This window comes from Heterocephalus glaber, unplaced genomic scaffold (genome assembly GCF_053883595.1).
Source record: "Heterocephalus glaber isolate CG9 unplaced genomic scaffold, H.glaber_assembly_v1.0 deba00001479, whole genome shotgun sequence".
NCBI lineage: Eukaryota > Metazoa > Chordata > Mammalia > Rodentia > Bathyergidae > Heterocephalus > Heterocephalus glaber.
The window spans coordinates 11712321-11734800 of record NW_028258316.1 but is presented as its reverse complement, the minus strand read 5'-3'; the positions used below and the strand labels follow the sequence as shown (position 1 = coordinate 11734800).

The following is a 22480-nucleotide window of genomic DNA, read 5'->3' as shown; positions in this document are numbered from 1 at the left end:
AAAAAGACCAATAAAAGTGACTAGACCCATTTGTACCACCAGTGGTAAAAACTGCCTGGTGGGACAGTCATGCCTGTACCATAGGTGGTTCACACTGGAGGGAACATATTAAGTGGCTTTTGAGCATTGGCCCTGCAATTTTTGTTTCCTAAGATAGTTCGAACTACCTATACTTTTTCTAAAATGGTGGGATTTTCTGAGGACAAACAATCTATAGTCCAAATATAAACACTGAAAATGTTATTTTTCTTTTCTCTTTCAGGGAATAAGTGTTATTTTTAATGTTGCGCTTGGATTATTAAAGGTACATATTTGTTCATAAGCTGAGTTACCTGGCATTCCTTGTGCAGCTCCTGCAGTATATTAGTCTCACTCTCATTCTAAGTAGTCACTATGCTCTAGTGTTTTCTGATCGTAAATGTGTGTGGGTGGCTTCTGAGAAAGACTAAGAAATATATTCTGGGGATTTAAAGTGCTAGGATTATGAAATACTCCTTGTACACTTTCAAAGGAAACCTTTCTCTATGTGGTTGTATTTTCTTACTTTTTCAAGACTTCCAAGGATGACCTGCTATTGACAGACTTTGAAGGTGCCTTGAAATTCTTCAGGGTTCAGCTTCCTAAGAGATACCGCTCAGAAGAAAATGCAAAAAAATTAATGGAGTTAGCTTGCAACATGAAGGTACAATAATTTTTTTCTTAAGATTTGGTTTTCCTGGCCCAGTAATTCTTTTGCTCAGTTAATGTCTCACTTTTCCTTATGAAACTATTAACATTTTTAATATGTAAATGATAAATAGATTGAGTATCCCTTATCTATCCCAAATACTTGGTGCTAGAAGTGTTTGAGATTTCAGATTTTTTTTTTTTTGATCTTGGAATAGTCACATATACATAATGAAATATCTTGGGAATGGGACCCAAGTCTAAACTTAGAGTTCACTTCTGTTTTGTGTATACTACAGTATTTTTAGTGCACCTATGTTTTGACTCTGATCCATCACATGAGATCAACTGTGGAATTTTCCACTTGTGGTGTCATGTTGGCACTCAAAAAGTTTACAATTTTAAAGTATTTCAGATTTTGGATTAGAGAGACACAGCCCATTAGTAATGATGGTGATATTTCATTATCTCTTTCCAAAATATTTTAATATGTAGTCTTTCCTTTGTATCTGTGGGTTCCACATCTATGAATTCAACCAACTGCAGATTGAAAATATTCATGGGAAAGTTGCATCTGTACTAAATATGTATAGATTTTTTTCTTGTTATTCCTTATACAACACAGTATAACAACTGTTTACATAGCATTTATATTGCATTAGTATTATTAGTAATCTAGAGATAATTTAAAGTATATAGGAAATGTCCCTAGTTTATATGCAAATTCCAGACCATTTTTTATAAGGGACTTCAATATCCTACCATTTTGGTAGCTGAGGGCAATCCTGGAACCAAGCCCCCATGAATGCTGAGGGATGAGCATGTATTATATCCTGTTTAATTACTTCTCACTGCCCCCTCTCCCTTGGACTCTAGAAAAGGTATTACTACCCAGACATGGTGGCACATGCCTGTAACTTCAGCACTCAGGAGGCTGAGACAGGAAGATCACTGCAAGTTGGAGGCCAGCCTAGTCTCATAGTGAGTTCAACACTAGCCAGAGCAATTAGACAAGAGAAAGAAATAAAAGGAAAAGGATAGGAAAGGAAGAAGTTAAACTATTATTATTTGCAGATGACACTATACTGTACATAGAAGGCCACAAAAACTCCACCAAAACACTTTTAGATTTGATAACCAAATTCAGTGGCATAGCTGGATACAAAATCAACACTCAAAAAACAATAGCCTTCCTGTACATGAATAACAAACTCATGGAGAGAGAAATTAGAGGAACAATCCCTTTCACAATAGCAACCAAAAAAATGAAATACTTAGACCTTTACATTGAAAACTACAGTACTCTGAAAAAGAAGATCAAAGAGGATATCAGAAAATGGAAAGATAGCCCCCTTGTCCTTGGACAGGAAGAATCAATATAGTGGAAATGGCCATATTTCCAAAATTGTTATACAGATTTAATGCAATCCCAATTAAAATCCCAACAGCATATCTCACAGAATTAGAGAAAACAATCCCAAAATTCATTTGGAACCAGAAGAGACCTAGAATAGCAAAGGCAATTCTGGGCAACAAAGACAAGGCTGTAGGTATCACAATCCCTGACTTTAAATTATACTAAAAAGGTACTGTGATAAAAACAGAATGGCACTGGCACAAAAACATACCTGAGGATCAATGGAACAGACTAGAAGAGGCGGAAATAAAACCAAACACAGCCACCTTATCTTAGACAAAGGGCCAAACACATTCACTGGAGGAAAGATAACCTCTTTAAGTGGTGCTAGAAAAACTGGCTTTCTACATGCTGAAAACTAAAACTAGACCCCTGTCTCCCACCATGTATTAAACTAAAATCAAGATTGATTAGAGATCTAAATATTAAAACAGAAACACTGAATCTGCTGAAGAGAGAATAGGTAGAACACTTGAGGGCATAGGAGTAGGCAAAGACTTCATGAGCAAAACCCAGACCGTACAGGAAATACTACTAAGAGCCAACAACTGGAACCTCGTCTTATTAAAAAGCTTTTGCACAGCAAGAGAAAATACCAACAGAGTAAAGAGACAACCCACAGAGTGGGAAAAAAATTTTACCAGCTATTCATTAGATAAAGGAGTATTATCAAGAACATATAAAGAACTCAAAAAATCAGACCCCCCCAAATTTAAAGACCCAGTCCAAAAATGGGCATTTGAAATGAAAAGATACTCAGATGAAGAATTAGAAAGAGCAAATAAATATATGAAAAAATGTTCAGCATCACTAGTCATTTGTGAAGTGAAAATTAAAACAATGCTGAGATTCCATCTCACCCGGGAAAGAATGGCTGCTATCAAGAAATCAACCAATAACAAATGCTGGAGGGGCTGTGGGGAAAAAGGAACCCTGCTCCATTGTTGGTGGGAGTAGACTGGTGCATCCACAGTAGACTGGTGCATCCACTGTGGAAATCAGTGTGGAGATTTTTCAACAAACTAAAACTAGAAGTTCCATTTGACCCAACTATTCCTCTTCTTGGTATCTTCCCTAAAGAATTAAAGGCATCATACCACAGTTATATATGCACATCCATGTTTATAGCAGCACAATTTGTAATAGCTAAATCTTGGAAACAGCCCAAATGCCTATCAATCAACAAGTGGATAAAGAAGATGTGGGGTTTTTTATATATAATGGAGCACTACTCTGTCATAAGGAAGAATGAGCTTCAGACATTTATAGCTAAATGAATGGACCTTGAGACGATACTCTTAAGTGAAATGAATTGGACACACCTATTTAAATATTGCATTGTTTCTCTGGCTTGAGAAATTTAAAGTGGAAATAAGAACTAAAATATATAATAGATATTAGGAAATGGGAAGAAAATGTTCAAGTGGAAAGGGGAACAAAGAAGGAGGGAGAGGAAGAAAGGAAGGGACAAGAGAAAGAAAGTGAAAATTGAAGGGAAAAAATGGAAACAAACCTTTTGTACATAGGGGAGGAGTGTATGGGGGGGATGGGGTAAAATAAACAAAACAAAATAGTTCAAGGTCAGCCTGAACTACATAGAGAGTCCCTGTCTCAAAAAAAAAAGATATTACTGCTTACTGGCCCCATTTTGAAAATAAACCAAAACATAAAGAGGTTATACTCTTTCAGACATACGGCTAGTTAGTGGCAAAACTCAGCTTTCATAATTTCTACAGTTTTTTTTTTAGCTTTCAGCATTTATTGTTATGGTTAGAAATTCCCTAAAATGAAACTAATGTGTAGAGAAAACCCACCCAGTTTTATCACTTTATATGGCGTTTATGACTTGTACAGTTCTTTTAAGATAAAAAGATACATTACCTCCTTGGCTCATGTTTTAATATAGTTGTATATTTAAAGACAAAGAAAAAATAATTGAAGGGGTTTAGTCTCAAATTTCAGGGTGGAGGTAATGGGGGACCAGAATAAATAACTTGTATTCAAACTCATACAGTGTGTAAGAGACTTACGTTCACTTTATGTGACTCAAGTAGAGCTAGGATCAGCATAAAGGAAAACTTCACTATGTATAAAATAGAATAGAGACTTGGACTCAGAGAGATTGAGTTCAGTTACTTCACTCTTATTTAGGGTCCATTTCCTCATGTGTAAAATAGTATTGGACTTCTGGTTCTGTCAAGTGTCAGACCGAGTTTTTACCTCAGACAACCTTTCTTTTAACACCTAGAAGCTAAATAAAATCTAACCCAAGAAGTATTCAAACACATGGATGTAGTTGCAGTGGAAAGAGAAATGTACAGATGCCTGAAGTTAGCTCAAAGCTAATATGTGTAAATTGATACAGCAGTGTCCCAAGGGAATGTGGACTCATGTAGTTATCAGGATCTTAACCCTATGTTCACACATACATAGTGGATATGACTTTGGGCCCTTAGGAGGCAGCGGAAACCGATCTCTACGTAAAGCTAAGTCCTTGGAATGGCTTCCTAGTCTGTTAAAAGAATATGAAAACCAAAAAAAAAAAAAAAAAAAAAGAATATGAAAACCGTTAGCCTGGGAAACAATAGAAATCATAATATAAAATGACTGGAGATTTGAAAACACAAGGAAATAGAACTTCTGGAAATTAAAATAATCATTAAGGTTTCCATGCAGATTAAAGTGTTACATACTTCACAGGTATTTTAGCTAGCATTTAGTGATAGTTTACCATGTAGCAGGTACTGATTACAGTGGTACCTTGGTTCACAAACTCAGTTCTGTCTGTGATTCTGGTCTCGGACTGAACTGGATGAAAACCAAATGAAATTTCCCCATAAGGTCAACATTGAACCTAACTATTGAATTTGATTCAGTTCTCACCCAACTAGGTTTGTGCCCAGAATCATGGAAAGAATCAGGGTTGTGAGCTGAGGTACCACTGTAAGTGCTTTTATATGTGAGGATTAGTTACAGTATCACACAATCATTGAACATTAGTAAGGGCCCGAGAACTCATGACTATTAATTTCTTCTGGTTTCTCAAGCAGAATCACTCTTCCCACCTCAACCCTGTTCTACACACAAGAAGATACCACTTCCCTATTGTTCTTTATTTCTTCCACACCAAAACCTGCTCCTTTTGCATTGTCTTCGTCTCAGTGGTACCTAGTTGCTTAGGTCAGAAATCATACTGTCATCCTTGGCTCATCTTTGTCACACTACATCTTCACACTCCATATCCAAGTGTGTGGTTAAAGTATATTTTGACTCAGATCATCATCTTCATCACTGATATCTTAATCTCACCACATCATCATTTCCTGTTTCCACAGTGGCCTCCTCCCTGGCTCCTCTATTCCATCTCTCCCTTGTTTTAAAACTGTTGGCTTCTTGTCTCATGGTAGAACTCAGGAGCACCATGTATGTGCTCCACAAAGTCTGGCCTTGGCAACCTCTCTTATTTCATTTCATATTTCTTTTTCCCTTCGCTCTTTTCATTTCAGGTCCCCCTGGCCTCCTTGCTGTTCTAAGACAGACTGAGCTTGTCTGTCCCCACAGGCCTGTGCACTGACTGGTCTCTCTTGTAATGTTCATCTGGCTTTCTGCATGGTTCTGCTGTCACCTCATTGAATATCTGCAGGAACAGCCTCCTTTCAACCTTTTACACTCTTATCTCCTACCCTGTGTTATTTTTCCTCTGCAGCAGAAGACACCTCAACTCTTGTTTATCACTGAATCCTTAGCACCAAGAACAGGATCTGGTATATAGTTACTACCATAGTAGAAGGAAGAAAGGAGGAAGGGAGGGAGGGAGAAAGAAAGGTGCTATTAGGTTTCTACTGAGTCTTACAAAGAAGACTTAATGCGGACTTGGGCAAGGCTTAAAAACAGCTTCCAGCCAGGTATTTTACCTTTTGGATTTTCATTAATTTGAGATACTTTAATAATACAGTATACATATCCTTTCTTTCCATAGTCCAGATGAGAGGTATCTAATGTCTTTTTTCCTTTTACCTATGCTTTTAAGTGAAGACTGACAAAGCTGTCTTCAGTATATCTGCATAGGAAATATATTTTGTGTTTAGATACATCATTTCTTTCAGCATGTTTATGGTATATTTTGGATGATTCTCCTATATTTTAGACAAGATAGTCATTTTTCTTGAAATTCATTCTCAGCATGGAAAGCCTACAGGTTCACCAGGACATTAGAGAATGGGATTTTTCTGCTAAAAGTGGGATATGTGTACATTTCAGTGATGAATAGTTGCCTTGCTGGTATACGTAATACCAGGAAATATTAAGGGAGATACAGTAGTTGAGCCAGTTATTGGCACAGTGATTATTCACAGTGATAATTTTCCAGTCTAAAGTTCAAAAGACTCATTGACATGGGCATCAAGGGCCTAGCATCCTATGGTCTGCGTGTGGTAGGAGGCCCCAGTCAGCATAGGGAATGCACATGCTGATCTGTGACTTTGGAGTCCCCTTTAGACATGGGAAAGGGGGTTTGGGATATGTGAATGCTTTGGAAGCTAATTTTTTAACTTTAGCTGTAGGATTTACAAAGGAAACTTTGACTCTGCAACTCATTGATACTCTATTCCATTATTTTTAAATTATATATATTCTATTATATATTCCATATTATATATATTCCATTATTTTAAAAATTATAGTTTGGTTTATCATTCTTAAAAGCCTCTTATTTCTTCCTCATGGTACATGCTATCAGGAGGCCTTAATAAGTGTGGAAAGTGAGGCTCATGGAAGTCAGGGGACTTATCCAAGTGGTACTGGAAGGACTGACAGGAACCCTAGTAGAACTCAGGCCTTCCGACTCCATATTCCTAATGCTTTCTGTTCCATTCTGCTGCCTTTTACTGAAAACTTAAAAGAATTGCATTTCTTGTGGCAATATCTGAAACGGCCACAAGGTGGGTGTGTTGCTCAAAAGGTTGTGCCCATGAGTCTTTTTTTGTTTTTTTTTTCTATAAATCTTTCTTTATGGCTGTCTTTACTTACCTCTGTTTCTTCTTTTGGGCCCTTTATATCTCCCCTAGGGCTGGGGATTTAGCTCAGTGGTTCCGGCGCCTGCCTCGCAAGTGCAAGGACCCAAGTTCGATCCCCGGTACCATAAATAAATAAATAAATAAATAAATAAATAAATAAATAAATAAATAAATAAATATCTCCCCTTCTCTCACTTTCTTCTTAAAGTGAGCTTATTGTGGAACTGAGTATATTTCTTGAGGAGTTAGATCCCGTTTTTAATTTGAAACTTTACATCAAGGCTCACTTAGCTGTCCGTGACCTTTATTGAGTCAGTGATCTGAGAGAAAAAAAATGTGTCCACTGCTGATACAGTATCTAATTCCACTTTACAGTATTCTACATCATGAATAGTTCTGGAAGCTACCCTATACTTTCATATTCATAATTGTGCCATGAATAGTCTTTAGAAATTGAAAAAACACAGGAGAGTGAGGCAGGAGGATTGAGAACTCAAGGCCAGTTTGGGCTACCTAGTGAATTTAAGGCTAGCCTCCTCTACATAGAGAGAGATTGTCTCAACAGAACAAGAAAAGAGGGAAAATCTTAGGTCTTTTTTTTTTGGACCAGGGATCAAACTCGGGACCTTGCGCTTTTGAAGCAGGCAGCAAAACCACTGAGCTAAATCCCTAGCCCTAGGTCTTTTAAATTTTAGAAAGAAGCTCTTCTTTTATGTTCAGGTAAGGATTTTTGAGAGCAAATTCAATGAGGCTAGTTCAGAAGAAGCAAGAATTGATGGCTCAAACCTTGGTCAAACCTGAAGGCTCAACTATTTTACTATATAATCCTGCTTTAGGTAAAGTGGAGCTTCTCAACCATTGCTTCCTTGGAATTTGTTATTTCAAATATAAAGTGAATTTGCTAGGCCTCAGGCCACTTGTAAGAAAAGATACTATAAAAACCAAATACCAGTATCGCCACCAGTTGCTATTGGAGAAACATAAAATCCTTTGACATCCAGGAATATTTTGCCCTTGGGGGATATTTTTTATTCATAAACTAAAAGCAACACTAATTTGAATTTCACTCTGTGTTCAGATTGTTTGTGTAGTTAATATGTTTTAAAATTACAAGCACTCTGAGGATTATAGGAAGGCAGAGACTTCTTCATCAGTCTTGTTTCCTGATATGTTTAAACTATTACATAGTACTCACAGAAAGTGCATTAATCTCCACAGTGAGACCACATGAGGTCTTAGTTATGTTTTTCATTGCTGAGACAAAATACCTGACACCCAAAGTTAAAGGAGGAAAAGTTTCTTTCAGCTCAGTTTGTAGAGGTTTCAGTCCATAGTCACCCGGCCCTATGGCAGAGGGGCATCACAAAGGAGAAACAGTCCATAGCAGGACAAGCAGGAAGCAGTGAGCCTGCCTTTCCCTTTTATCTCATCCAAGCTACAGACCTTTTGGGGGGTATCATACACACCTAGAGTGGAGCTTCTGTCTTCAGTAAATCCATTCAGCCACACCCAGATCTCTGCTAATTTCAGTCAGTGGATTTAATTTAGTACCACACACCCTTAATCCCAATATCACACACCCTTGGCCAGCTCCTAAAAGCCCAACCTATGAGTGCATGAGGCTCTGGGGAGGACATCTTAGATACAAGCTCTAACAAGGTTCTTTAATAGATGAGTATACTGAGGCTTGGGAAATTAAGTAAATTCTTAAAGAGTGTTAGTAAGTGATCTGGGCTTAGATCCCAGAACGGACTCTGAAGTCAGTGCTTATAGTTACCATGCTTTAATGTAAATGGAAGGATTGAATGAATGAGACAAGAGCCACTATTGGCTCCTTTGGGTGAGACTGGTCATGTAATAATGGGTAATTCAGTATCTGTGTTAAATCTGAAACTTATATACACTGTAGCTGTCCTTATGACTATACCATAGTTTTATTTCTTTGTTCCTGCCTTTTTGAACTAGATTTCACAAGGAAACTTTTCAGTGAGCTGTTATTTCCCTGTAAAGAACCCTAAATGTTACCAGTTGTTGCACTACCATCTCCCCTTAGTAAGCTGGTCTGGTCTTCTTTGGTCCTTATCTGATGTGACCTCAGCTAATTTTCTTCTAGTATTTTAGAAAACTACTCTGAGACTAGAACTAGAATGACTTGTTCTGTTTCATGATCTTTGAAGGAGTTCAAGTGAACTATTTAAACAAATGAAAAGGTTCACCCAGAAATTAAATAAAATGTTTCTTTCATGTGGTTGAGAGCACAGGTCTAGGAGTCCCACAGTCTTGGCTCTTATCCTAACTCTGCCCAGGGCAGGTTAGCACAGCAGGGTTAATGTTAAAGAGAAATAAGATGATGTCTTTAAAGTAGCTGCTAGTCACATCCCTCAAACACCAGTACTCTTTCGGCCTTCCCTGTTTTGACCTCCTGTGCACCCTGGCATCTAGAGTACTTTCTTTCCTTAAGTCAGTTCAAGTCAATGAACATTTATAGATTTTATTGTATGGCAAAAACTGCTCAGTACTGAGCATGCTACAGAGATAGAGAAAAAATTACAGTCACCTTAGATCTGCATTCTTGTGCTGGTGTTGCCATCTAACATGGGGTTCTTAATTTGGACAAGTCATTTATGTCAATTTAGGACCCATTGTTTACCTCATTTCTTATCACTAAAGTGAAGTGATAATCCCTACTTTACCCATGTCTAAGAGTTGTTTTAGGGCTGATAGGTATAGAGGCATCTTATTATCTTGAAAGATCCACGAAAGACCCATGTTTAAATCAGTAACTGAAAAGCACAGTCTTTACTGCAAGCATTCTTAAACAGGAAGATAGACATGTGTCCAATTTCTTTACTTAGTTTCCTGTTACTCCTACCACAACGCCAGGCATTGAGGGCTTTAGAATCAAGATTTCCTTAATGTACCAGATCTCTTCTCACCCATCTACTCACTCACTCGTGCAACGTGCTTCAGTCTGGCCATGCAGAGGTACTAACATTCAGCCTGCTGCCTTTGCTGGACACCCTTGACTGCAGCCCAGCGAGAGCTCTGACCTTTTCAGCACTTTCTTAAGCCAAACTGGACATCAGCTGTTCTTCCAAAGGGTGTAGTGTGTTTCGTGCTTTTCTGGGTTAAATGGACTTTAAGAGCCTCATTATTTGCAGTGTATAGTCAAAGGATTGCTGTCTCTTGATTCAGGATAGGATGCCAGATAATATCAGAAACAACAAGTCGTAAGTACTGTTTATTGAAAAGACCTCACTGTGTGCTAAGCAGCCTATTGAGCACTTTGTATACATTTGTATCATTTGATCTTTATAACAGCTCTTCACATAAGGACTATGAGGATTTTTACAGGTGAACAGGCTGAGGCTAATGGCAGCTTGCCTCTGTCACTGATCATTGGAACAGTCATGACTTGAGCACTTAGTAATGGGCTGTCCCATCTCACTCCCTCCAGATCAACAGCCACTATCACTTTTTCTCTGTCTTTGTGGCCCTTGACATTGATGCCTATTCCAGAGGCTTCCCCAGGGCAAGTAATACATATTTTAAGACAGCACAGTATACATTTCCTGTGACAAATTAATGACCAGTGAGTGACCAAAAGAGTGGTGTTTTCAGTTGAATTTGTGCTTCTACCCAAGTATCAAACTGGCATATACCAAATCTTGTACCTTCTAATTCTCCGTTTCTTAACTTGGGACCATGGGTGGACCTCAGAGGGCCCATGAGCCCTCTGAAATGGTACATAGATATTTTACCGTGGGAGGAAAGGGTTAAGTTGACTTTTATGCTCTTAAAAGGGGAGGAGCCTTGTGCTTATGGGACTTTCAAAGTGGTTCTGTCCCAAACAGTGTGAGAACCACTGTGCTAATTGCAGTAGGATATAAAGTAGGTTTACCTAAATTACAAGCCCAGTCTTAACCCCAGGACTTTGTTAGGGCCCCCCTCCAACACTCCAGAGAGCACATTTAAACAAGAACTGAATTTCAAATTTAATCTTGTTTGAAGGCAAAGATGGTTCTATATGGGAAGCTGTGATTTCCAAAGTGTTCCTGATAGGAATCAGCACACAGTGGGTATAATTCAGTGCTGAGGCTGAATCCATAGCATCTCTAGCTTCCTAAATTCAACTAAAAAGTTATTTTTGTAAGTAAGAAAAAGAACGGCTCTTGGGCATTTAAGAGTGGAGACTATATCTGTGTTCATTAGGTATTTTCATGCTTATTGTATGATAGGCATTAGGAATTCCATAATGAATAGAGTTCTTGCTGTCATGGAATTTGTATTTTGGGATGTAGATATATCTTTGTGTCGCTAATGCTTGGCAAAGAACACAGCATATAGTAATGTTTAACTGTGGGGCAATTAAATGTCCTTACTGCATCCTTATTAGGTTAAAAGGAAGGTGTTAATTTTTGATTTGTTCAGCATCTGATTGTTGACTCCCAGTTATGTCTCAAGCATTGAGCGAAGCATTAGAAATACAGTGGCAAGCAAAACAGATGTCATTTGTTCCCTAATAGGAAGACAGTCACTGAAGTACAGATCACCTAAGTAACTGGATGTGGATAGGTGTCATGAGGGAATTAACTTGGTCATAAGCATATGTGACTGAAAGACCTGGCCAGGGAGGGAGGGAGTATGAGAGAAGCGCTTGCTAAAGAAGTGGTGCTGGAGGTCTGGGCAGAAAGGGGAGTAGGAATGACCTGGGTAAAGGATTTGCCAGGCAGAAGGAGCAAACTTCTCAGGTTACTATTTCCATAGAAAGCCAGTGCAGGGAAGGGAAGGTCTTTTCTCAGTAACTCAGCCAGTGTCCCTGGGCAGTCCCTGTGTTCATGGGCCAGGGTCAGTTCTGGCCTGGAGAAAACTACAACACGAGGGCTGAGCAGTGCCTGTCTCTCCCAGGCTCGACCATTTAGGAGTCTAGAAGCTTCTGCTGCTGCCACTTTCTGATTCTTTTAAGTTGGCAGGGATCCGTCCTTCTCATGGGGTCCTTAGAGGTAGCCTGAACTGGTGGCTCTAGTGTGCAGCCACCATGCTCCAAGTCAGCATCAGCTGTGAGGCCATGAGAAGCCATAGTATTTTTGTTGCTTTTGTATTTGTGGTGGGAGGGGGTTGAGGCATTTAAGGGAGAAAGGAGCCTGAAGGGCGGAAAGAGATCGAGCTGGGGAAGAGGTCTGAACTCTGGACCAGTAAACTCTGGGGAAGACCTGAGAGCTCTGTGTGTCCAGTCCTAAGGGCTGACCCCTGGGAACCAATTGAGAAGCAAGTAGACATCATCATCTGAAGAAATGGCAGAGGTGTCTCAGAGAGCCTAGAACAATTAAGTGAAATATTTTGAAGTATTTTTGTTTTTCTTAGTTAAAAAAATAATTCATGCCCTATAAAATGAATTTATGTTCAATGCAGAAAACTTGGAAAACATATTAAAAGCAAAAAGAAATGTCACATACTATTGTGAAAATATAAAACCAAATAAGATGCTGTGTGTAAAGTGTCCAGCATTTACCAGGTACTGATCATCCAGCACCTGTTGAGTGAGATTTGATCCTTCTGTGAGAATGAGGCAGTTTTTTAATCAGGGATAATGAAGCATCAGAGAAATTGTTTTGTAATTAACCTTTTTAAATATATGTTTATGGAAAACATGTTAATTCCTCCTTTCCCTCCACACGAGACTGGAAATTGAAGTATCCTAAAGATGTCTGAAAATAGTTTACAAGATTTGATGTCAGTTCACTTTTTTAGAAAATGCCCCTGGGAGCCTCGTACCCACTCCACAAGCCTCAATTATTTTCTGTCCCTCCACTATAGATCTGTTAGAATCGTTTATAAATTTACTGATCACACAGATGTTTTGTTTAGGTGTTTTTTGTGTAAATCATTGAGGTACACAATAGAAGTTTACTCCAACATTAGCCGTAAATCTCAAAGATCTGGATATAGAGCTGTCATTCTGCAACTTTTGGCCTCCTGCTGATTGTTTGATGGGCATCTTTCTGTAGACTGCTGCCAGGGCACAGGGCTGTCTTCCTGGCCACTGCCTATTATTCAGTAGCCCAAACTCCAGGAGTAAAGGTCATTGAGACAGAGCTGAAACATCCAACCAGAGGAACCCAGGCAGCTCAAGGAAGACAGGGAGCAGCAGAGCAGGAAACTGGGGATGCCAGCACCAACAGACTGCAAGCATGGGCCCGTCTCACGCCATTCTACTTTTGTATAAAATAAGGAATTTAGACTAGACTAGCTCTACAAGTTCTACAAGTTCTGGTTACCTGGACCTGGAGCCAGACAAGCAAAGTGGCCAGTTAGCGGCTTAGTGCTGATTATTGAAGCTTTAAGAAGGAATGGACATTAACTTTATAGTCATTCTCGTACATATCTGTTTTATTGCTTTCTGTTATAGCTCCTAATTTTTAAACACTAATTTAAAATACACCAGAGGGAATTGGTTATCACTTTTTTGGGGGGATACCAGGGATCGAACTTGGGACCTTTCACTTGCAAGGCAGTTGGTGGAACCACTGAGCTAAATCCCCGGCCTGGTTATCACTTTTAAAAAGAAGGAATCAAGCAAAAGAAGCTGTATCTTGAAGATGTGCCCTCAGTCATGGGCTACGTTGAAGAAGAAGCGAGTAAAGAGAGACAGACCTGATGGATGGAAGGAGAGGCATGAAAGTAGAAAAAAACTCTAGAAAAAAAGAACTGGTCACACTAAAGCATGAAACTCAAGGAGTCTTGAGATCTAGCTGGGGAGAAGTAGGACCAACAAGGATGGAGTGGAAAAGAATCACTGGTGACCTTTAAAAGGGTCGGGTCTTTAGAGCTGTTAGAGCAAAAGCCTGGTTTAGAGAGATTAGGGAGGGAGGAACCGTGAAGCAATGGAGTGGAAGACACAAGCCTGTTGTTCATGGTGCTTGGTAAGAAAAGACGTGGGAGAAAAAGGACAGTAGTTTGGGGCAAAAACACCTCTCAGTGGATTGGTCAGCCAGTCTGTCTTTTTAAGGGTGGCAAGAATTGTGGCTATTTGAAAGCAGCACAGAAGGAACTGGTAGGAAGGAAAGGGGATAGAAGGGTAGTAGAAAAGGGAGGGCTTATAGTTTGGATTTTGAATGAAATGAAGTCCAAGAGCCTTACCTGAAATCTCAGATCTGCCAGTCCTGTGTTGAGTGACTTTGGTCAAGTTACATAACCTCCTTATACTTCAGTACTTGCCTATAAAATAAAGATGGTAATAATGTACCTCATGAAGGGATTGTGAGGTTACAGATGTGAAGCATTTAGCAACAGTGCTGATATGTACGAAATGAGTTATAATGTTATTATTATTACTACGGACAAATAGGACCCAGAATACAGGTAGAAGGGGCCATCTTTAGGGTGTTTATTCAAACACTGTCAGTAAAAGCCTTAGGAATCAATAAAACCCTGCTATACCGGGTTTATTCCTGGCTGTAAGGATTTCCATCCCAAAATACTCCATAATGACTGGAGTAGCCCAGCTCAGCAGAAGTCCTGGTCCTCAGCACAGGCATCACCACATTCTGATTCTCCTTAAATTGTCCTATGCTTTATTGTGCAGATTAGTCAGAAGAAGCTGAAAAAATATGAAAAAGAATATCACACCATGAGGGAACAGCAGGCCCAACAAGAAGACCCCATCGAGCGATTTGAGGTTTGTTTGTTTATGGCCCAGAAGATCTCAGGAGCTTTCAGCCTTTCATTTCCTGTAATTGTGCCTGTGACTAGGTTTATTGAAGTCTTTTTAAAATTCACTTCCAGTTTCTAGACTTCACATTTCATGATCTGTTCTGCTCCAAACGAACTGCCTAGTTTGTTACAGGTTAGTGGCCTTTCCTCACAGTTAATAAGTAGCTGCTGGACAAGGTCACTGGAATCAGTTAAGTTTTTCTTTGTGTAGTTAGAAAATAAAAAAATGTTTCTTTGGAAACACATTAAGACTAGCCACATCTTTTTATTGTTTCTGTAGGACTCAGAAATTTGTTCTGAAGTTTAGCTGTGTGTGTACATGCATGCAAGCATGCGTGCCTGTGAGCACCTGTATCTATAACTGGTTTCTTTGTGCCTTTCAGCGAGAAAATAGGCGTCTGCAAGAAGCTAACATGAGGTTGGAACAGGAAAACGATGATTTAGCTCATGAGCTGGTGACCAGCAAGATTGCATTGCGGAAGGACCTGGATAATGTAAGTGTGACTGGTGTGAAGGGAACCATCACAAGGTGACGTTGACTTCTCCCTTAGCTATGGAGATTTTTGAGGTTTAGTATAGATTGTTCTCAGTACCTACAGAGCTTCCAGTTAGGTTACAGCCTGCCTGGCAGTAGTTCGTTGTTCATTCCCTCAGGGACCTCCACTGTCTGCTCAGCCCTCCTTACCACATTCTCTCTGTGCACACAGCTCCCGAGCTTCTTTCCCCAACATCATTTGATTGAAAGACCTTTTGGCTAATTCTTAAGCTGTCACATCTGACAGCATTTAATTGTTCTAAGTTCCTTCACTTGCCCCAAAGACGAGAAGGGATTTTGTTATCCTGCATATTCTGTGCCTCTCCAGTGAAGTGTTGCTGATTGGAACACAGCTCAGTGCCTGAGCAGCATGTAATGTCATCAGTAGTTTCTGTTAGCAGATGTTCCATTTTCCTTTGCTGCTTCTAATCTTCAAAGTTTTGTGATGACAGCTTTGCTGGTAGGGTGCTCTTCTGTTTTCTGTACTGCAAGCTTCCCTTGGAGGTAGTAGAGTCATTCATGGCTTAGGTCAAGGTTGACAGTTTATTTTTCAAAGGGCTAGATAGTAACTATTTAAAGTTTTGTGGGCCATGTGCTCTCCATTGCTGCTACTTCATAATGCCATTGGTCCAAAGCAGCAATATTACAAGAAACAAATGAATGAAAATAGCTGTTTTCTAATAAAAGTTTACTTACAAAAATAGGTGGTGGGCTGTATTTGGCCTGTGCTGGCCCTTGACTTAGATGTCCCTACCTGGCTGCCAGGATTATTTTCTGCTTATTAGTTTCCTAAGGCTCCAGGGGTAGGTTCAGGTTTCTGAAGGTTTATGGGGGTCTCACGTTTATCTGTATTGAACTGCAAAGAGTTCATGAACTTTACGAAGCTCTGACATCCACCAGAAGTGAAGATTTTGTGTTTTTATGTATTTCTTTGCAAGTTCATGCTTTCAGGGTTCTCAAAATAATTCACACATCTAAAAAATAAAAAAATAATTAAAATTTTGCACGCTAAAAAAAAATAATTAAAATTTTGCAAACTGAAAAAAAATTCACACACGTGGCAGAGATGACAGTATCCACCAGCTCCTGACACTTTTCTTTAGAAATGGAATAATGGAGTAGACAATTTTGGACACCACCCACTCTACTTTCACACCCAACTTGGACATTCTGTAACATGTGGGCAGCGAGAGTAATGGCTGTATCACAGTATACAGTGAGAATTAGATGATCTGGCGCACTGTACAAAAAGCACCACCAAAAGGGCTGGGGACTTAGCTCAGTGGCACTGCCTTCCTCGCAAGCACAAGGTCCTGAGCTTGATCCGCAGTACCACGGAAAAAAAAAGCACCACCAAAACCCAAAAAACTGGCACAATCAATGTTCGATGGAGTCTTCTCACCTTTTTTTTTTTCCCACTTCAAGAACTTAGGTGTGTTGTTTTAGTTGTTTTTTGGGGACAGTGTCATACTAGGTAGTTTAGGTTAGAATGAACTCGCGATATAATCCAAGCTGGCCTGGAACAAATGGTGATCGTCCTACCTCAGACTCTCAAGTCCTGCAATTACAGGCATCCTCCATGGTTGGCAAGAATTCAGATTTTTTTTAAAAAACCTTCATTCTTTTCAATGCTGTCCTTTCTGCATCCCCAAAAAAAATCTCTAGTGTGAAGCTTATACAGCTTCCAGAACCCCTTTGTATTTTCAATGATTGTATATAGCTTTTGTTATTCATCACCTGTCCCTTGTGCTATTCTTCTCACAGCAGGTATGGAGAAATTCCAAGTCGGCTACTTAGTCCCTGGGTGATGCCAGGCAAGCTTTCTCCGCTGTGAAATGGGAGTAACGTGGAAAGGGTCAGAGGGCTGTGTGGAGGGTCCTGGCACAGTGTGTGCAGGACCACGTCTGCCTCCCTCTGGCATGGCTGCTCCTCTGCAGTGAGACAGGATGGCACAAGAGCAAGGAAGCTGATCAGGAGGCTCTGTGCCCTGGGCAGTTTCCTAAATGTTCCCCATTACATTACCTGGACCCCATACCCAAAACCAGTTGATTCTGAATCCTAAAACATGGTCATGTGAGTCCTCCAACTTTGCTATTCCTTTTAAAATTCACTCGGCTACTCTTAGGTCTTTCACATTTCAACATAAATATTAGAATCAGCTTGTAAATGCCTAGAAGTAAAAGCCTTCTGAGGTTTTGATTGAAGTTTCATTGAAGCTGTAAATCAGTTCAGGGAGGATTGATATTTGAACAGTGACTGAGCCACCTGAATGTGTTATCATTTTTACTAAGCAGATATTTTTCAGTTTCTTGCAGCAGTGGTTTTTAATTTTGAGTTTGTAAGACTTGCACATATTTTCATCTATCGTAAATAGTATTGTTTTCTTGACTGCATTTTCTGAATGCTCACTTGTTTTTTCCTGCTCCTATTTGCTGAGAGCTTTTGTCATGAATGGATGTGGAATTCTGTTGGCACCTTTTTCATATCTGCTGAGGTAATCATTTGGGATTTCTCCTTAAAGAAGCAACCTTGCATTCCTGGGGTTTCTTTTTATTAAAGATCTTAATTTTTATGTTCATGAGGAATATTTGTCTGGAGTTTTCTTCAATGCTTTTGTCTGACGATTTTACTATCAGGGCAATGCTGGCCTCAGAATGAACTGGGAAGTGTTCCTTTGTATTTTCTTAAGAACTCTGCATGGGTGGGGGATTTAGCTCAGTGGCGCCTTGCCTAACTCCCAAGCGCAAGGTCCCGAGTTTGATGCTGACTGGGGGGGGGGGGGTAGAATTATTTATTACATCTTTAATTCCCCCAGTGAAATTATGTAGGCTTGGAATTTTTTTTGCAGGAAATTATTTGTGAGTTAAATTTCTTTCTAGATAAGAGCTATTCAAATTTCCTAGTTTTTCATGTGCTCCCATTTTTATATTTTGTATCTTTCGAGTAATTTGTCCATTTCATCATAGTTATCAAATGTATCCATATAACATTGATACTTCTTTTTTTAGGTAACTGTTTCCTCTTTTATTCTTCATACTGAGTAATTTGTGTCCTGTTTTTCTTAATCTAAATAGAAGTTTATCAGCTGGTTGATCTTTTTAAAAGTTAGCTTGTAGTTTTATTGATTTTGCTCTAGCATTTGTGTTATTTTATTGGTTTCTGCTTATTTTCTTCTACCTTCTTTAGGATTCATTAGTGCTTCTTCTAACTTCTTTGGGCTGGGGATTTAGCTCAGTGGTTCCACCACCTGCCTTGCAAGCAGAAGGTACTGAGTTCAGTCCCTGGTACCAAAAAAAATCTAACAACAAAAAAACTTCGTAGAGAGGTAGGTTGAAACTTGATTTTGGACCTTTTCTAAAATAAACATTTACAGTTACAAGTATCCATGTAAGCACTGTTTTCATCCGTACCCCCACATTCTGAAATGCTGTTTTTTGCATGCAGTTCTTGTGTTTTTATCTTTGCCCTATAGGAGTGAATTAGTAATTTCCAAGTATTAGCCATTTTCCTAGAAATTTTTTAGTTAATGATCTCTTATTTAATTCTCCGATGGCCAGGGGCCGTAGTATCTGAATTTAACCCTGTGGCTTAGCACACTGCATGTGGAGAGTTTGTATGTGCAGTGTCGTGAGCCAAGTACTCTGTATGTCAGGGCAGACTGGTTGACAATGTTTTTAAGTTTCCTGTGCACTCAGTGATCTTCCCTCCACTTACTGGGAGCCATGTAGAAGTCTCTGCTCTCTAACTGGCATTTAACAAGTTCTCCTTTCAGTTATATGAGGTTTCACATAATTTGAATTTATGCATAAATTTCAGATTGTTCTCCCACCTTTGTGAAGTGACTCTTATCACATAAAACAGGTATCTTGGGCCAGGGATTTAACTCAGTGGTTTCGCTGTCTCCTGCGCAAGTGCAAGGACCAAAGTTCGATCCCCGGTACCAAAAAAAACCAAAAAAACAAAAAAACAGGCATCTTGTCCCTGGTAATATTCACCGTTCTGAAATCTGCATCTAGTACTTATATAACCACAACAACTTTCATAGTGTTATACAGTGTATCTTTCTCCATCTTTCTACTTTTAACATATCTTTATCTTTATATTTAAAAATGAGTCTTTGTTCACATGGCAATTTGTTTTCTTTTTTGTTTTGGTACCCAGGATCGAACTCGGGACCTTGAACTTGTGAGGCAGGTGGTGGAACCACTGAGCTAAATCCCTGGCCCTGGCAATTTGTTTTTATTTGTCTCACTTCCCCCTTTTTTTGCCACATTATTTAATTGAATATTTGCATGACCACCTTCTGTTGCCTTATTAGCTGTTCTAGGGCGCCTTTTCCAGCACTCTGCCCCACTGCTTCCAGCCACCCCACCCTACCCCCAGGTACCCTTACCTTTGTTTTGTGCTGGGGATGGAACTCAGGACCTTGCGCTCATACCCTTAACTTTTTAGGGCCTTCATACTCTTGGGACGCAGGCATAGAAACCAGAGTAATGGTAGGATACAGATGTTTGTTTGCTTGTTTGTTTTTCTCCCAGGAAGCACAGTTCTGCATTTATTGTTTGTAGTTCTGAAAGCAATTGTTTCAAATTTTGTCCACTTTTGTGTTTATAGTGGGAGGATAAATCTGGTCTTTGTTAATCTTTCATGACTAGAAGTGGAAGTCTGAATTTAGGTTCATTGTCCTAAGATGTTCTCCCTTCATTTGTTGATGTAAATTGAAGGAGCAAGCTTGTACCATCATAGGACCCCGGCTAGTTAGTCTGGTAGTCTCTGCACACCTTCCCATTGGCATGGTGTTGAGAGCCAGCTCTAGGAGTGGTAGAAAATTGCCAGGCTCAGAGTCAAGTTTCAGCTCCATTATGTAGACAATGAGAGTGTGAAGAAACCACTTCACCTTCCTTCTTTGTAAGCTGGAGTGTCAAGGTCAGCACGGAAGACACTGGAACTAGAAGGCCTAGCACATCACTTGGCTCTTCCACACTGCTCAGAATTGGCCTCAGCACTCAGCATCTGCCTCTGCAGCAGAAGGCAGTGTGTGGTGTGTGCTCCACTGAGTGCATGAGAGATGTTCATCGACTGCAAAGCAGAAATCATGGGTTCCATTATTTACATCTTTTAACAGGACTTCATTCTCCTTACTGGTTGTTTCCCCTGCTGTGAGATTCTTGGGTTGGAGCTGGAGGTGATGATAATCTCTCCTGGAAGGACAGCCCTTAGCTCTAGGATCCCATTTGATTGTGTGCCTTTTGGATGTGGATAGCTTGCTACTCAAGGTCCCAGGCTTGTTCTTCCCAAGATATGTGAGAGGAAGCAGAGTGGAGTGGAAGACTCAGTGTCAAGCTGCCCCACTTTTGCTAACTAGTACCAGAAATGCTGTTTTATTTCAGCGAAGCTGTCTCTGCAGAGCCCAGCATAGACCCCCTGTCAGGTCCTTGATTGTTCTCTAGCACGGTATAGTCTGTCTTGAGTTATCCGCTGAGGGCCCCATGTCAGGAACTCAGATGTTCAGCAGAGGCGTGTCCATTTCCCTGGCCTTCACAGTGTGCCGCCCGCCCCCCCCCCCATCACTGGCATGACCACTGAAGATAATTTTTACAAAGTTCCAAGAAAGGAAGGGACAACCTCCTTTATCAGGTGACTTTGTCATTAAGGGCAACATGCAGGACTCATTGGATGAAACAGGAAATACAGTCAAGAAAAAGAAAACCAGAGTTTACTAGAAATAGTGACAGCTGTCTTTTATTACTGAGTGGCACTGTGCTGAATGCTTTTTATGCTGTGTCCCTCAAGTGAAGAGGCTGAAGCTTAGAAAAGTCCTCACTGACTTGTGGAAGTGGCAGTGGTCAGTGCACAGCAGGAGGGGAGCCCAGCCTGTCCGATGCCAAAAGCGGAGCTCCTGACCTCTGCCCCACACTAAAGCAGGCCAGGCCCTTGAGCGCGATCCGAGGCACTTCACCAGCCCCTTAATCCTCCTGCCTCAGTCAGTTTCCCTGTTGTCTTGTTCTCAGTTCCTGTTCTGACAGTGTGCCTTAAATGTTCCAGGCTGAGGAAAAGGCAGATGCACTAAATAAGGAGCTGTTGATGACCAAACAGAAGTTGATTGATGCAGAAGAAGAGAAGAGACGGCTGGAAGAAGAGTCTGCGCAGGTGAGCCCCTCCCACGCTCTGTGCCTTGCAAATGCTAGAGGGAGTTCAGCTGCTGGCTGCATGTTGTCACAGGAAGACCTAGAAACACCTAGCTTGTTTCTCTCTTATTTCTCTTATTTACTCCATTAAGCATAACGTTCTTAACAGTTAAAGCCTGGGAAGAGACTGTTGCTGGGGCAGGAGTTTCTGTGCATCAGTGCTGGAGCACAGCAGGAGAGTTGTTGGAATTTCCATAGAGAGCACGAAGCACCAGGGTCCAGCTCTTCCCCTGCTCGTTCTCCACTGTGGCCCCCAAGAGCACGCTGTGGGGCTGTGTGCCCTGGAGCTGACCCCTGCCACTGGCCCCCACAGCATGTCACATATGCCTGTTCAGGGCTGGGGCAGCAGGGACAAAGCACTTTTTCCATAACCTGAAGTGCAGACCTCGGATTAGCTCTTCCCTGTGATTCTGGATTGTGCTGCCACCTCAGCTGAGACCACAGCTGGGCTGAGGGCACCGGCAGGGAAGAATGCAGCACAGGCCCCAGGAAATGGGGCCTGACGTTACCGGAAGTTTTAACTGCCTCTCCCTCTCTTGGCATCAGGAACAAGGGATGAGTGTTGCTGAGGGTCAAGGAAGAAGATGGGGGGAACACAGCCTTTCCAGAGTTCGAGGAGGCTCAGCGCTAAGCAGTTAGTGACGGACCTTCCTTTATTTTTCCCTTAAAGCATTCACTTTTGCTTTTGTGTGTGTGTGCAGCTGAAGGAAATGTGCCGCCGGGAACTTGACAAGGCAGAATCTGAGATTAAAAAAAACAGTTCTATCATCAGCGACTACAAGCAGGTGGGTCCCTGCACTTGGGCTGGGCTTTATCCCCTGTGGGTGCTGGACCCAGAGGCTGACACACTTTGGCTTCAAACTCTGATTCTCCCCTTACTCTCAATTAAAAATAAGGAAAATAATCCCTATCTGGGAGTACGGTTATAAGGATTCAAAAAGACTTA

At 40.5% G+C, this 22480-nt stretch overlaps 2 protein-coding genes across 5 annotated transcripts in view; one reads left to right on the top strand and one right to left on the bottom strand.

Annotated features, from left to right (window-relative positions):
- The window catches only part of Strbp (spermatid perinuclear RNA binding protein), a 184496-nt gene that overhangs the window by 9433 nt on the left and 152583 nt on the right, over window positions 1–22480 (bottom strand). The window lies entirely within an intron of this gene.
- Rabgap1 (RAB GTPase activating protein 1) overlaps window positions 1–22480 on the top strand; it is a 183369-nt gene that overhangs the window by 155281 nt on the left and 5608 nt on the right. For all 4 annotated transcript variants that reach the window (XM_004849413.4, XM_004849414.4, XM_021262111.2 and 1 more), the window contains exons 18-23: window positions 263–304; window positions 554–682; window positions 14684–14776; window positions 15195–15305; window positions 21392–21496; window positions 22236–22319. In XM_004849413.4, coding sequence (XP_004849470.1) covers window positions 263–304; window positions 554–682; window positions 14684–14776; window positions 15195–15305; window positions 21392–21496; window positions 22236–22319 — 564 coding nt within the window. The remainder of the gene's footprint in view (window positions 1–262; window positions 305–553; window positions 683–14683; window positions 14777–15194; window positions 15306–21391; window positions 21497–22235; window positions 22320–22480) is intronic.